The sequence below is a fragment of the Dreissena polymorpha genome, chromosome 7 (genome assembly GCF_020536995.1).
Source record: "Dreissena polymorpha isolate Duluth1 chromosome 7, UMN_Dpol_1.0, whole genome shotgun sequence".
Lineage (NCBI taxonomy): Eukaryota > Metazoa > Mollusca > Bivalvia > Myida > Dreissenidae > Dreissena > Dreissena polymorpha.
The window spans coordinates 54,504,951-54,523,447 of NC_068361.1; the positions used below are offsets into that span (position 1 = coordinate 54,504,951).

Consider the following 18,497-nt stretch of genomic DNA (forward strand, 5'->3'; position numbering starts at 1 on the left):
ACTCTGTCATGCATTGTGAGATTTTAAAATGACTCTGTACATTAATTTTGTTCTCAGTCATTGGACGGCGTGTCATGTGAAAGAATTCAAGAGTTCAAAGGTCAAAATGGCTATAAATGATAATGGCATAATAATTCTTAAAAATCGCCATAAATCTTTTTTGTGAAGACAGCATGCAAAATAGTCTGTGTCATTGCGGCACGTGGAGGTATATGTCACGTCTGTGAGAAAGCTCTAGTTGTTTCTATTACTGGTATTAAATAGTAATAATTTATGATATTATACTTTGTTATCTGCAAATGCGCCTTTGTTTTCATAACACTGTGTGCAAACATCTGGATGAGGTAATAACCTGACAATACTACCAACTGACCAAATCATCTAAAAACTTGTCACCTGGGAACTTTGACTATATATGGGCCATCTGTCTGTTTTTCAACATTTGTCTGTTCATCCTTCCTTATGTCTGTCTTCAAAATCTTAAATAAGTCAAGGTGTAAGATAAACTTGGATCCTGCGCTTTTTCAAGAATAATTTTAGACCCTTATAAATAATGTGTATACTTAAAGGCCATTGCAATGATTTTGCACAACCTTCTGGTTTTCAGCATAGGTCAAAGGGCATTTGATTTTTATTAAAAATGGACATTAGATTTGATTATGAAAATTACAGGTGTACAGATATAGGGTATTATGAAGGTATTGGGTAGGGGCAGATAGGGGTATTTAATAGAGGCAGAAGACTCCAATTTGGCCCGTAATACTGTCAAAGGCGTGTTATTATAACCCCACAAACAAAGTTTAGGGGACTATAATAGGAGTGAGCTTGTCGGTCGATCGGTCTGTCTGTCGGTCCCTATTAAGTGTCCGCTCTTTAATTATCCCCCGCCAGAGGCGGAGGGATATTGTTTTGGCGTTGTCCGTCCGGCACTTTTGTGTCCGGAGCCATATCTTGGAAGTTCTTTGGTGGATTTCATTTAAACTTGGTATGAGTATATATATGCATAAGAGGATGATGCACGCCAAATGGCATTGTACACCATCTGTTAAAAACAGACTTATGGCCCTTTGTATCTTGAAAAAATGCTTTTTAGTGTCCGGAGCCATATCTTGAAAGTTCTTTGGCGGATTTCATTGAAACTTGGTATGAGTATATATATGCATAAGAGGATGATGCACGCCAAATGGCATTGTACACCATCTGTTAAAAACAGACTAATGGCTCTTTGTATCTTGAAAAAATGCTTTTTACTATAGGCACTTTTGTGTCCAGAGCCATATCTTGGAAGCGCTTTGGCGGATTTCTTTGAAACTTGGTATGAATATATTCTCGCGCCAGAGGCGGAGGGATATTGTTTTGGCATTGTCCGTCCGAACCTTTCTTTGTCTTAGTTTTGTGTTATTGTCCTCCGTCCGTCCATCTATCATTATGTTCATCCGTCCAATTTGCACTCATCCTCAAACAAAGCATATGTTGCGGGGGATACCTTGGGCCTTTCAGGCCCTCTTGTTCAAGTTGTTATCATCCGATCTTCACCAAACTTGGTCGGATGTTGTATCTAGATGATGTCTACATGTAAGTCAAGTTCGAATATGGGTCATGCCGGGTTAAAAACTAGGTCATGGGGTCACTGAGTGCGGTTTAAACATTCAGCATGGTGTCTGCTCTCTAATTCGAGAGATGTGATTTAAACATTGAGCATGGTGTCTGCTGTTTTATGTGTAGACAACATGCAAAATATTCTGTGTCAATGCGGCATGTGGGGGTATTCGTCATGTCTGTGACAAAGCTGTAGTTTATTTTGCTCAACATCACTTCATATATTATGTTAGTATCATTAGAGTTATATTACCAAATCTATTCAATAGCATATGTTACCAATCATCTGCCTCTTTTTGTAATCAATTTATCTTTGACATTACAGTTTCCATCATGCATGTAGACTAAATGTGCGCAGCATTTGTTGAATTCTAGAACATTGCCTGTGAAGTATTAACAGAACACTTATCACTTAAACTGATTAGGTGACAGGTGACAGCTTGTCACAGATAGCTTGTTAGTTTGGTCATTATCACTCATGTCCTGCATACTGTAAATTTGAAACAAGTACATTTGCCAAATGGACCTACACCTTTTGTCTTACCCGTCATGTTACCTGAAATAAAAACATGAATGTTAAACAACTAGTACAGCGCACCAATAAATGTTCAGATCATGAGGTGCCAAACAAGAAAGATAATTTTGGCTATGCTGGATTCATAGACTCCAATCATTTTAAGTTTGAAACGATTTAGTCAGTTATTATTAATGGTTTTGGCTGCAATTCCGTGTCAATATGCCCCTCAATCAAAATTAAGTGCTATATCAGAACACATCCTTCATTGTTAGTTTGATTGTAAACTTTTAAAATTGAAACTAATGTATTTTTGAGATTTATTACATTTATAACAATATTGGTCTTACCAGCACCATCGTAGCACTGTGACCGCATCATGGAAGGGTCTAGACCAACGTCTGTTAGCACGTCGAGGATAGCTTGGGAGAGAGCTTCGCCACTGGTATCTGGACTGACATCTACAAACCGGAGAAACTCTTCTCGGATCTTGTCAGACTCGTCTATAAACCTGACACACACGGCTAGCTGTTCCATGTTACCGTTGTCACGTACCTCATCGGCAGACACACAGTAGAATTTACCACCAGTTTTTATTTCATTCACTATCTTGCGTTCAACTGTCTGTCCCATAATGTCAAGAAGTTCATTCTGAATTGTAGGACTGCGATAGGTAGCATTCTTCCCACAAGTAGCAAAGTGTTCCTTGAGAACAGAATCACCTGACTCAACACGAAACTCTATAAGTGATTGGAAATTACCACAATTCACTGATTCATCATCATAATATTTTGAACTGTCAGAATGCCCACGGAGGGCTATGTTCTGGCGCGCACATAACAACACTGTCTTGGTGATAGACTCAAGAACCACAGCATTCTTCTTCCGTCTGGCCTGCAGAGCTGCATCGACCTGCTTATTTACGGGAGCGTTGTTTTTTCTCACACTCATAAACTGCTCACAACATATGCGCGAATCAATGTGGGCTTGATACCCAGTACCCCCATCTTTGGAGTGTTTCTTTGCATCTGGAAAAAAATGACCATCGAAGACTTCAATGGCTTTCTTCCAGTTTTGAAATGGTTCACTAACTAATTTTCCACGTTTTTTGTTCCCTGGAAATGTGACGCAATGTACGCAATACGCTCCATCTTCTTCGACACTGTACACAAGTCCTGGATATTTCTGGAGCCAGGATGACTGGAATGTCCGACTTGTTTTGCCGAATTGTGTCTTTTTGTACATGTGTTTCTCTGATGGTTTCCAGTCCGTAGAGAGAAGAGTGTCACGTTCCTCATCAGTAAATTTACCATGTTGTCTAGCGTACACACTAATGTCATTGGTGGATGTTGCTGAGGGTGCCAGAGGTACCGGAGAGCTGAAAGCAGCAACAGACTCATTTTCAGTTGGTTCATTAGTTTTTGGTTTCTTGATCCAAATGGATTCAAGTGTTGCCTGTTTGCGTTTCATTTTGAAAATGATTTAGTTTCATACTAGAAAAGTAATTCATCATTTTTGAGTCCTTTTTAATTTAAATAACTATAGATGAACAACAAATAAGTTAGTCCAATTTGTAAAAACAAACAAATTAATTGCCATTCATTAAGTGTGCTGTTGAATTTCAATGGCAATAACTTTTTACTCAAAATGATTATCACTCTCAAGAGCTAATACCAATTAAATTCATCAAAGAAACTTACCGAAAAATTAATGATGATTGTCCATTGTGTTCGTCTCAACTCTTTAATTGCTACAAATTGAAATATTGTTTTTCACAAGTCCCATGCGGCAGCCATTTGTAAACATTTACCTATAGCTAAATGCATCGATAAATTTCATTAGTTGAATGTATCTCATTCAGCCAATCAAATAGCGCAGTTTATCACTTACAGTCAATGAAGCGTGCAGTTTAGCTGGCGTAGGTTAGATCGTCAGTACACATGCCTGGGGGCTAATCACACAAATCGACAGCTGTTTATGGCTTAATTATGGGCATATGGCAGGAAATACACAAGTGGATATGTTTGATACTTTAAGGGGCTCATTTTTTTTTTAAATCGTATCTAGCCAGCCAGCTGGGGGGGCTTTAGCCCCCTAGCCCCCCCCCCCTAAATACGCCACTGTTTGGCCAGTCTGTAAACATATTCGTTCTATACTTTCTTTAAGATCTTTAAAAGGCATGTCTCATTATTTTCACTGGAAACAGTTATATAAGCTAACCATAAGGTTTGCTACTTGTGCAAAGTGGTCAATATCCTCAAAATAGTGAAAAAAATTCAAATGCCTAGTCTTAGGTCCAGTTGATGCATAATATTATTTTTTATCTTGCAAACTGTTCATTCTGTACTGTATATCGGAATGGTTGTTGTTGTGTTGACTAATGGTACTAAAAGTACATTCATTGATTGTCTTTGTATGCACAATATCACTTATATGTAACTTATATGTGCCAGAAATAAAATTAAGTTCTCTAAAATTGCTTAGAAAAGAAACAAAATATAATATGTGGACAGCTTAACAACGTATGCATGCCTTAAACTACTGTTGATGAAATGTTAACTGGAATTTGTTTGCTTTTGATGCATGCAGGTCTCGTAGGAGGTAAACTTTAGAGTTCACTAATGATTTGCTAACATAGCTGTTAATGTATATTACCAATATTTGACTGGAGATGCTTATAATAGAAATGTTTGAATTCCGATGTTCTTTGCTTATAAATGTTCATTAAATTCTGTACCTAGATTTATGCTTTATTTCTTCACTAAAATGTTTTCTCTGTGGTTTTCTCTAGTCTACTGCCAATTGGATGCATGAGCAGACATTTTCCTTAAGTAAATGATTTCTAACTCAAAAGACTAAATAAAATACTCCTTAAGAAATTGTATGTAATAATACCAGGATATCATTTCTCCTACTTCAGTGAAGCACTTCACCTGAGCACACATGGTCAGACTCTGTGATCACTGAGCACACATGGTCAGACTCTGTGATCACTCTCCACACATGGTCAGACTCTGTTATCACTCTCCACACATGGTCAGACTCTGTGATCACTCTCCACACATGGTCAGACTCTGTGATCACTCTCCACACATGGTCAGACTCTGTGATCACTGAGCACACATGGTCAGACTCTGTTATCACTCTCCACACATGGTCAGACTCTGTGATCACTCTCCAAACATGGTCAGACTCTGTGATCAATCTCCACATATAGTCAGACTATGTGATCACTCTCCACACATGGTCAGACTCTGTGATCACTCTCCACACATGGTCAGACTCTGTGATCACTCTCCACACATGGTCAGACTCTGTGATCACTCTCCACACATGGTCAGACTCTGTGATCACTCTCCACACATGGTCAAACTCTGTGATCACTCTCCACACATGGTCAGACTCTGTGATCACTCTCCACACATGGTCAGACTCTGTTATCACTCTCCACACATGGTCAGACTCTGTGATCACTCTCCACACATGGTCAGACTCTGTGATCACTCTCCACACATACATGGTCAGACTCTGTTATCACTCTCCACACATGGTCAGACTCTGTGATCACTCTCCACACATGGTCAGACTCTGTGATCACTCTCCACACATGGTCAGACTCTGTGATCACTCTCCACACATGGTCAGACTCTGTGATCACTCTCCACACATGGTCAGACTCTGTGATCACTCTCCACACATGGTCAGACTCTGTTATCACTCTCCACACATGGTCAGACTCTGTGATCACTCTCCACACATGGTCAGACTCTGTTATCACTCTCCACACATGGTCAGACTCTGTGATCACTCTCCACACATGGTCAGACTCTGTGATCACTCTCCACACATGGTCAGACTCTGTGATCACTGAGCACACATGGTCAGACTCTGTTATCACTCTCCACACATGGTCAGACTCTGTTATCACTCTCCACATATGGTCAGACTCTGTGATCACTCTCCACACATGGTCAGACTCTGTGATCACTCTCCACACATGGTCAGACTCTGTGATCACTCTCCACACATGGTCAGACTCTGTGATCACTCTCCACACATGGTCAGACTCTGTGATCACTCTCCACACATGGTCAGACTCTGTGATCACTGAGCACACATGGTCAGACTCTGTTATCACTCTCCACACATGGTCAGACTCTGTGATCACTCTCCACACATGGTCAGACTCTGTGATCACTCTCCACACATGGTCAGACTCTGTGATCACTCTCCACACATGGTCAGACTCTGTGATCACTCTCCACACATGGTCAGACTCTGTTATCACTCTCCACACATGGTCAGACTCTGTGATCACTCTCTACACATGGTCAGACTCTGTGATCACTCTCCACACATGGTCAGACTCTGTTATCACTCTCCACACATGGTCAGACTCTGTGATCACTCTCCACACATGGTCAGACTCTGTGATTACTCTCCACACATGGTCAGACTCTGTTATCACTCTCCACACATGGTCAGACTCTGTGATCACTCTCCACACATGGCCAGACTCTGTGATCACTCTCCACACATGGTCAGACTCTGTTATCACTCTCCACACATGCCCACCTGAGCACATATGGTCAGACTCTGTGATCACTCTCAGTATACCCACCTGAGCACACATGGTCAGACTCTGTGATCACTCTCAGTATGCCCACACATGGTCAGACTCTGTGATCACTCTCAGTATGCCCACCTGAGCACACATGTTCAGACTCTGTGATCACTCTCAGTATGCCCACCTGAGCACACATGGTCAGACTCTGTGATCACTCTCAGTGGTCAGACTCTGTGATCACTCTCAGTGGTCAGACTCTGTGATCACTCTCAATGGTCAGACTCTGTGATCACTCTCAGTGGTCAGACTCTGTGATCACTCTCAGTGGTCAGACTCTGTGATCACTCTCAGTATGCCCACCTGAGCACTCTCCACATATGGTCAGACTCTGTGATCACTCTCAGTATGCCATCTATAATGACTCGTGGGTTGTCAACCTTTACTCCATTTACACTCTAAACATATCTTTTTTGTCCAGTCTTTATGGACTTTGGTCAGAACATTTGTACTGATGATGTCTTGCAAACTGGTTGTATCCGCAATAGTGGACTTATGTTCTATGTGCAGTTTTTATGCCCCCGGTAGGGTGGCATATAGCAGTTGAACTGTCCGTCAGTCAGTATGTGTGTATGTCAGTCCGTCCGTCCGTCCGAAAAAAACTTTAAAGTTGGCCATAACATTTGCATTATTGAAGATAGAAACTTGATATTTAGCATGCGTGTGCACCTCATCAAGCTGAATATTTTTAGTGGTGAAAGGTGAAGGTCAAGGCCATCCTTCAAGGTCAAATGTCAAATATATGGCGTCTGTCCGTCCGAAAACATTAACATTGGCCATAACTTTTTCAATATTGAAGAAAGCAACTTGATATTTGGCATGCATGTGTATCTCATGGAGCTGCACATTTTGAGTGGTGGAAGTTCAAGGTCAAGGTCATCCTTCAAGGTCAAAGGTAAAAAAAAATATATAAATTTTAAAGCGGCATTCTCATGAAGCTGCGCATTTTGAGTGGTGGTAGTTCAAGGTCAAGGTCATCCTTCAAGGTCGAAGGTAAAAAAAAATTCAAAGCGGCGTTCTCATGAAGCTGCACATTTTGAGTGGTGGAAGTTCAAGGTAAAGGTCATCCTTCAAGGTCAAAGGTAAAAAAAATAATATAAAAATTTTCAAAGCCGCGCAAAAGGGGGCATTGTGTTTCTGACAAACACATCTCTTGTTAATGTATGTTCTGTGTACAGTAATGAACTAATGTTTTCTTTGCAATAGTAAATTCATGTTTTCTGTGCAATAGTGAACTCATGTTTTATGTGCAGTAGGGAACTAATGGTTTGTGTGCAATAGTGAACTAATGGTTTGTGTACAGTAGTGAACTAATGTGTTCTGTGCAGTAGTTAAATAATGTTTTCTGTGAATTAGTGAACTTATGTGTTCTGTTCAGTAGTGATCTAATGTTTTCTTTGCAGTAGTGAACTAATGTTTTGTGTGCAAAAGTGATCTAATGTTGTCTGTGCAATAGTGATCTAATGTTTTCTGTGCTGTAGTGATCTAATATTTTATGTGCAGTAGTGATCTAATGTTTTCTTTGCAGTAGTGAATTAATGTTTTCTGTGTAGTAGTACATTAATGTTTTGTATGCAGAAGTGATCTAATGTTGTCTGTGCAATAGTGATCTAATGTTTTCTGTGCCCTAGTGATCTAATGTTGTCTGTGCAATAGTGATCTAATGTTTTCTGTGCTGTAGTGATCTTAAGTTTTCTGTGCTGTAGTGATCTAATGTTTTCTGTGCTGAAGTGATCTAATGTGTTTTGTGCAGTAGTGATCTAATGTTTTCTGTGCAGTATTGACCTTATGTTTTCTGTGCAGCAGTGATCTAATGAGTTCTGTGCAGTAGTGATCTAATGTTTTCTATGCAGTTGTGAACTAATCTTCTTTATGCTGTATGAATTTTCTATGTGTAGTAGGCTAATGTTCTGTGTGCTGTCATGATGCTATGTTCTTTTGTTATTGTGTACAGTCATAAACTAATTTTCTGATTTAAGTTGTGAATTTATGTTCTAAATGCTGTAGTGAACAATGACGAAATGTTCTCTGTGTTTTGATGAAATTATGTGCAGTATGCCGTAATAAACTAATGTTCTCTGTTGGGTAGATATCTTATGGTTCATGATTTCAGTTTCAAGTTCCCTTATGCTTGCATTAGTTCATGAAGTAGTATTTCAAATTGTTTCGGTAACCAATTTTATTTTAAGTTTTATACCTTCTTCCAAATTAACATATAAATTGAATGGGTGTTATGGTTTAACAGTTTTGTTTATCCTTGTTTTCTTGTTTTCTCACTGAGGATAAAATGTATTTTATGTATTTAAACAGAAAAACAACCTGTTTGGAATGTTGATATCATCAGTATGACATTAAACTTCTTAGGCCAAAAACAAAGTTGTTTGTTTCCACTGTCATCTGTAAAAAAATTGAGAAGTTATTTTACAAAACTTGTTTTTGATATTTTTCACTTAAATAAGTATATAAAATTACAGAAATGTTCCTTATATTTTTGCAACATATGTAACTTTATATATTTATGCCCCCTTTCGAAGAAAAGGGGGTATATTGCTGTCGGTCGGTCGGTCCGTCCACCAGGTGGTTTCCGGATGATAACTCCAGAACGCTTGGGTCTAGGATCATGAAACTTCATAGGAACATTGATCATGACTTGCAGATAACCCCTATTGATTTTGAGGTCACGAAGTCAAGGTCACAGGTCAAGGTCACGGTTATTGGAAATAGGAAAATGGTTTCTGGATAATTACTCAAGAACGCTTACGTCTGGGATCATGAAATTTCATAGGGACATTGGTCATGACCGGCAGATGACCCCTATTGATTTTCAGGTCACTAGGTCAAAGGTCAAGGTCACAGTGACCTGAAGCAGTAAAATGGTTGAATGGAAGTAGGAAAATGATTTCCGGATGATAACTCAAGAACGCTTACGCCTTGGATCATGAAACTTCATAGGGACATTGGTCATGACTGGCAGATGACCCCTATTGATTTTGAGGTCACTAGGTCAAAGGTCAAGGTCACAGGTAAAGGTCACAGTGACTGGAAATAGGAAAATGTTTATGGGATGATAACTCTAGAACGCTTATGCCTGGGATCATGAAACTTAATAGGGACATTGGTCATGACCGGCAGATGACCCCTATTGATTTTCAGGTCACTAGGTCAAAGGTCAAGGTCACAGTGACCTGAAGCAGTAAAATGGTTAGCTGGAAATAGAAAATGGTTTCCGGATGATAACCCAAGAACTCTTCACCTGGGATCATGAAACTTCATAGGGACATTGGTCATGTCTGGCAGATGACCTCTATTGATTTTGAGGTCACTAGGTCAAAGGTGAAGGTCACTGTGACTGGAAATAGGAAAATGGTTTCCGGATGATAACTCAAGAACGCTTAAGCCTGGGATCATGAAACTTCATAGGGACACTGGTCATGACCGGCAGATGACCCCTATCGATTTTCAGGTCACTAGGTCAAAGGTCACAGTGACCTAAGTGTAAAATGGTTTCCGGATGATAACTCAAGAACGCTTAGGCCTGGGATCATGAAACTTCATGGGGACATTGGTCATGACCGGCAGGTGACCCCTATTGATTTTCAGGTCACTAGGTCAAGGTCACGATGACTCAACACAGTAAAATGGTTTCTGAACACCACCGCCGCCACCACCACCACCACCACCACCACCGTTTTTACAGTGACAAAAAACGTATTCACACAATGGCTGCCACTACAACTGACAGCCCATATTGGGGGCATGCATGTTTTACAAACAGCCCTTGTTAAAATTTTATTTGTGAATATAATTTGATGTAGCAAAAATGATTGAAAACTCAACCTGGAATACCAATTAAAATGTTTATGGTTGGCAACAATATTTAGTGGAAACAAACCACTTTTGATTAAAGCCTTTCGAAGATTCATTGTGATTTAATATTTGAAAATAGATATTAAGAGTATCAAAATCCGGTTTGTATAAATAAGATACCTCATTTATACATGCAGCTGCATATAAATTAGCCAATAGTTTACCTTCAGGATGTTCATATTTGTTGTTTTTGTTTGTTTCAAATTCTTCAATTTTTTCTGTGTTTCTAAAGATGAAACCAAATTGATCTTGCAGTAAGGACCATATTGAGAAAACAAAACCTGTAATTCAGTTTAAGAATTTCAATGTTAATGCATGCAATTACAATAAGTACAGTCAACATTATCACATTTGAAGCTTACTTACTTTAATTACAGTAACAGTATGAATGCTTGGTCAACAAATCCATTTGGTACAGTACCACATGATTGGGTATTGGAGTATTGACATTCACATATAGAATGAATTCTTGTCAGCTTGTACTTCACAAGGCCTGCGGTGATAACTTTCACTTGATATATGTTAGATTTGGCCTGTGCAAATCTATTTAAATTGTTTTTAGTATAAAGCAAATTATTGTTTTTGCTGAATTGCATCAAAAGCCTTATGCTTATTGAAACGCACTTGAGTTTGAAAAGTTTGTACTCACTGTTCGACAATACTTTTGTATTTATTGACTACTAACAAATATATAATAACCCCATTGAAATCGTATGATATAGTTTTAAATCTTGCACATTATATTACGGTGTAAATCTGTTAAGCGCAGAAGCAGATGATTTAAATACATGCAAATGCAGGTTTATGGTGAACACAAATTTACATTCACTTTCACCCTGTTTTCAGATAATAATGTCTACATGTTGCATTTAGTATTAAGTTAAATTTACTTGTCCGCTGGCTGTTATACTTATACCCCCATTACTGGTAATGGGGGCTATATAGGAGTCACTTTGTTGGTCTGTCTGTCCCGAAAATTTCATCCGATATTCACCAAATTTGGTCAGAAGTTGTATCTAGATGATGTCTAGGTCAAGTTTTAATATGGGTCATGCCGTGTCAAAAACTAGGTCACGGGGTCACTTAATAGTGCGTTTTAAACAGAATGTTTGTCGGGACCATGACTATGTAATTTATCGTTAGATTTAAAAATGACTTGGTACATTTCTTCACCATAATGGGACGTTGTGTCACGGGAAAGAAGTACATCAATATCTCAAAGGACAAGGTCACACTTTGAGTTAAAGGTAAAATGCTTGTCCGAGCCATAACTTTGTCGTTTATTGCGAGATTTAAAAATCATTTGGCATATTTGTTCACCATCATTGGACGGTGTATCAAGCGAAAGAATTACGTTGATATCTCCAAGGTAAAGATCACACTTTGAGTTCAAAGGTCAAAAATGGCCATAAATAAGCTTGTCGGGGCCATAACTATGATGTTCATTGTGAGATTTTAAAATCATTTGGTACATTTGTTCCCCATCATTGGACGGTGTGTCGTGCGAAAGAAGTACGTCAATATCTCAAAGGTCAAGGTCACACTTTGAGTTCAAAGGTCAAAAATGGCCATAAATGAGCTTGCCATAACTATGTAGTTCATTGTGAGATTTTAAAATCATTTGGCACATTTGTTCACCATCATTGGACGGTGTGTCGCCCGAAAGAATTACGTCAATATCTCGAAGGTCAAGGTCACACTGAGTTCAAAGGTCAAAAATGGTCATCAATGAGCTTGTCCGGGCCATTACTATATCCTTCATTGTGAGATTTTTAAATCATTTGGCACATTTGTTCACCATCATTGGACAGTGTGTCGCACAAAAGAATTACGTCGATATCTCCAAGGTCAAGGTCACACTTTTAGTTCAAAGGTCAAAAATGGCCATAAATGAGCTTGTCTGGGCCATCACTATGTCGTTCATTGTGAGATTTAAAATTATTTCGCACATTTGTTCACCATCATTGGGCGGTGTGTCGCGCGAAAGTATTACGTCGATATCTCCAAGGTCAAAGTCACACTTTGAGTTCATAGGTCAAAAATATTGTCCAGGCCATAACTAGGTTATTCATTGTGAGATTTAAAAATCATTCGTTCACCATCATTGTGTGTGTCACACGAAAGAATTATGTCGAAGTCACACTTTGAGTTTAAAGGTAAAAAATGGCCATACAAAATATTGTCCGGGCCATAACTAAGTTATTCATTGTGAGATTTTAAAATGACTCATGCGGAAGAATTCAAGAGTTCGAAGGTCAAAATGGCCATAAATGATAATGGCATAATAATTGTTAAACTTCACCATAAATTAGCTTCTCTTGTTTTGTGAAGACAGCATGCAAAATAGTCTGTGTCAATGCAGCATGTGGGGGTATATGCCACGTCTGTGACAAAGCTCTAGTTTAATCTGAAAAGTGCCCAATGCTTACACATGGTGTTACCTGGTTTTGGCATGTTCAGTGGGAAAACCTATAATACGCTGTACATTTAACACATCCCAAAAATGGTGTACATTTTATGAAATTCTTAAAAATCAATATTGGCCAGAATAATTATATTTTAAAATGAAGTAGTGATTATTGTGGGACTATCATATACATATATAAATGACATGATGCCAACTCAACATGGCAATATATTAGCACTGAACTTATAAAGTGGTCCATTTATAAGGGTTTGATGCTTGGACCCCATCTTCTGCATTATGTTAGAGTTACAGTACATGTTAAAATGTAAGTAAATGTATGATAACTTTGGGCTTGGTCAAAGATACCTTGCACTTAATATCTGCATGAAGATATAACCAACTTGTGACAATGACCATATCTGTCATGTAACGCTATTTTCTGTGAAATCATCATTATTTGTCAGGCATTTATTTGCGTCTATGCCGTCAATGGACAGAGTGACCAATTTAAGATCCTTACAAATAACTATGTCCAATGTTCTATCAAAATTAAGATAAGCATGAGACATTAAAATCAAATGTAATCCATGCATACATACTGAGTCTGTTTCGTAGTCAAGATCAATCCAGTTTTGACACATTTGAGGGGTGCACATAACAGTGTAGTTTACTGACATGTGGCGTTGCTGTAAAACACGCATGCAGTTAAGTTGTATCGAATGCATTGACTTTGTTTAGGAAGAATAGTAATGAGTAGGGCTAATTGTTAACAACTTTATTACCCATAGTGTGTATTGTGTTTAACAAGGGTATTGTCTTATTGGTAATTGTCTTAATTGTTTCAAATACTCATTAAGGGTTATTCAGTCCCGCTAATTCGTTTATCATATCAATGAACTTGTCAATGGTGTGTGTTTCAGCATCCACATGATGAGTGGCAGCCACTTCCTCCAGACACTGCTGCACATGATCCAGGTGTTCATCAGCTACTGCCTCATGCTCATCTTCATGACCTACAATGTCTGGTTGTGCCTCTCTGTCATACTCGGTGCTGGCGTAGGCTACTTCCTGTTTGGCTGGCGCAAAGCCATTGTCGTCGATATCAACGAACACTGCCACTAGTGACTTGCAGCCTTCACTTGCCACTCCTGCAGTTTTTGAGTATTTTTTTATGTATGAAAATGGTTCTGAACAAAGTGATATTAATATTTTACTGTTGATTTTAATAAAGAAAGTACATAATGAATGGATTTAACATATTCAATAATCAGAATTCAAGCATTCATTGTATATTATGCGATTTCATATTTTTATAATGATTGTAATATATTTCTTTGAAGCTGTACTTTATAATTTGCTAAATCTGCAGTTAATTAAAGAATTAATAATTATTTCAATGCCCCCAGTATCTACAGGTAATAGGAGGCATTTAGCAATTGGCCTGTCCCTTCGTTTGTTCGTTGCTTGTTCTTCTGTCAGTCGGAAGTGAACCAAAAGTGGTGTACTTACATGGATGATGTCTGTGAACACTATCAACACACACATCACCTGTTCTCATCTTTACCTTGACAATGCCTTATTTATGACTTTGCCTCATGCACAGGTTCAATATTCTTGCGTTATCCAAAAAGAAACTTGTTGTCTAACATAAATAATGCTTTCTACAAAGCTTGGATTGTTGCATGGATGTTATTTATGAACTCGCTTAACACACACTTATCACCTAACCTAGACCTCGACATTAACCTATATTTGGACTGATTCAAATAGGCCAATGGTCAATTATGACAAGGCTTCCACCCAGGGCTTATGCATTCATTGCACCCAGCATCTTGCTTATATGTTGGGTCCCACTGTTGTATTTTGTGATTACCTATTATCAGCATGTAAGCACTCCTACACTACAAAACATGCACCATTCAAACCTACATGAATTGTTTGTTATGATATGAAGTTGTGCAGGGGCAATGTCTATTATCCTACGTTAAAAATTGTGAAAGTTTTGAACCTCTGTCAACTTTGGATTTCATAACAATATTATTACCATTTGCTATGTATTATGAAATGAGGCGTTGACAACTTTTGTCACTTCTGTAGCAAGGTCTATGTAATAATTGATGTAATTTAACCATTCATATAACTGTATTCACATTAAAACTTGTTTATTATTTAGTTTACCCTCCAGTGCACAGTGTATGTAGAGCTACCCTCCAGTGCACAGTGTATGTAGAGCTACCCTCCAGTGCACAGTGTATGTAGAGCAACATGTTGATAGCATACTGGTATATTTTAAGATTATTGAGTTTGGCAAAAATGTTCATGAGGGTTTTGTGTATGATAAATATCCACATTCCAATGCACACACATGTGTGTTGATTATAACAAACATTAATTTTGATGTTGATTTTAAATGTTTTTAAATTAAAGTTTCAATTATGTAAAAACAGTGAGATGACTGTGTAGTGTTAAAATGTTTTATATTTTATTTAACAGTACGTTCTGACTGTTCCAGACATATTAAAATATTTCTCTAATGCTATGGAGCAACCTTTTATTGTAATGGGTCCTGAACGTGAACTGGAGCGTAAACATTTCAATCTGTCCATGGTACCATGTATGAACATAATACCATGTGCAATGTTTCATGTCTGTGTAAGCTGACACTCTATTTGTCAAATAATGGACAGCATAATAGTATGATCCTAGCTCTGGAAGGACCAAGCTTAATGCATGTGTGTCTGGTGTGTCCTGATCCTAGCTCTGAAAGGACCAAGCTTAATGCATGTGTGTCTAGTGTGTCCATGGACAGTATAGTATGATACTAGCTCTGGAAGGACCAAGCTTAATGCATGTGTGTCTGGTGTGTCCAAGATTAGCATGGACTGAATTTTCTGGACTTCCTTAAACAAAATTTCCATAAAAGCATAGTGTCATCCCTGATCAGCCTATGCCTGGGATGACACTAAACGCACCTGCAGTAAGCCTGGATTTCCCAGCCTATGCCTGGGATGACACTAAACGCACCTGCAGTAAGCCTGGATTTTCCAGCCTATGCCTGGGATGACACTAAACGCACCTGCAGTAAGCCTGGATTTCCCAGCCTATGCCTAGGATGACACTAAACGCACCTGCAGTAAGCCTGGATTTCCCAGCCTATGCCTGGGATGACACTAAACGCACCTGCAGTAAGCCTGGATTTCCCAGCCTATGCCTGGGATGACACTAAACGCACATGCAGTAAGCCTGGATTTCCCAGAGTGAGGCTTATACAGATTTTCTATGGTTGAAATGCTTGTGAACAAGGTTGTTATATCTTGTTTGTTGTAGATCTATCAAATCTGTTGTACACACAGGTAATGTTACCATGTATATCCTGTTTTAAACTTTACTTGTATAGACATGTGAATTTTTTATTAGGAAACATGATATCACTCTTTTATATATTTACCTTGAAGAGAACTTGATAGGCAATTGTTGTTGTTGTTGTTTTTATATAAATATAAATTCATTAATTAAAGAAAAAAATGGAAATGAATATTTATATAGGTTTGTTTATATATTGTTGTATTGTTTTATAAGGAGGCAAGAAAAGTTTATATTAAGTCTAAAAGTTAACATAATCCTTATGTAATAAATTAATATTACATTATGCTCTGTATAATTGCTAATATTATAAATTATATTTTGTTAAAATCTTTTATACTTGCAAAAATATGATATTTTCAAACGCTAAGTGGAACACATTTTTGTCTGCGAATCATGTTTAATAAAGCTGACAGGGTACTCAGTTTATTGTTTTGATATTGTTTAAACCTCAACGCTGTTCTTGGGTTTGGTGAGGTAATGGGAAGTGTTGGTGGGCTCATAGTATCAGTATCATAGTGTTGGTAGTCCCAGATCAGCATAATATAACATAGAACTGTTGTGCATACTGTAGCTTGTAAGACTTGATCACATCATTCTTCTGTGCTTGTTAAATCATGGATGATTTTCATCATATATGCTTGTCTATTTTACACTTCACAATGCAGGAAACATGTTCAAGTGATGTCAGTTGTTTGTGACGTCAAGTACGACAGAGGCTACAGATTTCGAAGATTTTCTGTATTTTTCATCATCAGATTTAAACATCCCAAAATCTGTTAACCCTTTGCATGCTGGGAAATGTGTCGTCTGCTGAAATGTCATCTGCTGTATTTCTAAAATTAGCATTTTCTTCGATTTTTTTCAAAGCATACTATCAGAATAGCAAACAGTTTCTCATCTGGATCCAAACTGTTTGCAAAGGCCTTCAAAATTCGGTTCCATCACTGAAAGAGTTAAGTTCATTTGGGTCTGCAGTCAGTGACCGAAAATCGTTGGTCTTTTTGTTGGTTGAATGGTATACAGTTCTGCATATTCCAGCTGCAACATTTAAGAAAGATAAAAAAAAATGTACAAATTTTGAAGTTGTACTTAAATTTTGTTTAATGTTATTTTTGTAAATTGTGTCTTGTTCTGAGAAAACTGGGCATAATGCATGTGCGTAAAGTGTCGTCCCACAGGCTAATCAGGGACGACACTTTCCGTTTAAAGTAGATTTTCAGTAAAAAGGAACTTCCTTTAAACGAAAAATACCATTAAAGCACAAAGTGTTGTCCCTGATTAGCCTGTGCGAACTGCACAGGCTAATCTGGGACGACACTTTACGCACATGCATTTTGCCCAATTTTCACAGAACAAGACACAATTTATCAACTGCCCAACTAGATGATTGATGTCAAGTCCTACATATATGTTGTACTGGGATTTACATGCAATTATTAACTAAGCCTTTGGTTAATAAGAAATAGTAAACCACTGAACATACATGATTTATTTTTGTATTTGGTAACAGCATTGAAACACATTTTGACTGGGAAAAAACATGCATGCCTCATTGTATATACATGTAAATGTATCTGGTCAGTTATATATTGTAAAAAAAAAATGATCCTTTGTGAAATCTTTATTGTTGACAATTTTATGTATTGAATGAATATTGAATGTTTAAAAGATATGTTTTTATCATACCTCTACGTCTGATTATAAAAAAAGATTTGTGTTTATCATGTTGGTAGGTTTTGTAAGGGTCAATGTTTGGGGGTATGACATACAACTTGGAATCAACTGTAAAGTCTTCAGTATCAGTTGGAAATCTTCAGATTCTTCGATACAATTTGATACCAAGATTAAATACATTTTAAAAACTAAAACCATCAAAAACACTTAATATTAGGGTAACTGCTCATGACGTCATTATTACCACGTGAAACGTCATAAAATATACACATTCCTGCTTAAATTGCAGAGTCAAGCTATTTAATTTAATTGTTTCTTTATATATAGTGGTGTAGAGGTATTATAAACAGAAAAACAGGTTATTGTCCAATTTGTTTTGTAATATATCATACTCGTCACGTATAAAAAATGGCCCTGCAAGCCTCGTGATATATGACAAAACAATA

General features: G+C 37.8%; 1 protein-coding gene across 1 annotated transcript in view; it reads left to right on the plus strand.

The window, feature by feature from the left end:
- The window catches only part of LOC127838337 (high affinity copper uptake protein 1-like), a 28,632-nt gene extending 10,534 nt beyond the window's left edge, over positions 1 to 18,098 (plus strand). Inside the window, exon 5 of the mRNA XM_052366042.1 lies at positions 13,932 to 18,098. Within this exon, the coding sequence (XP_052222002.1) occupies positions 13,932 to 14,133 (202 nt within the window). The 3' untranslated portion in view covers positions 14,134 to 18,098. The remainder of the gene's footprint in view (positions 1 to 13,931) is intronic.
- Positions 18,099 to 18,497: the final 399 nt, after the last annotated feature.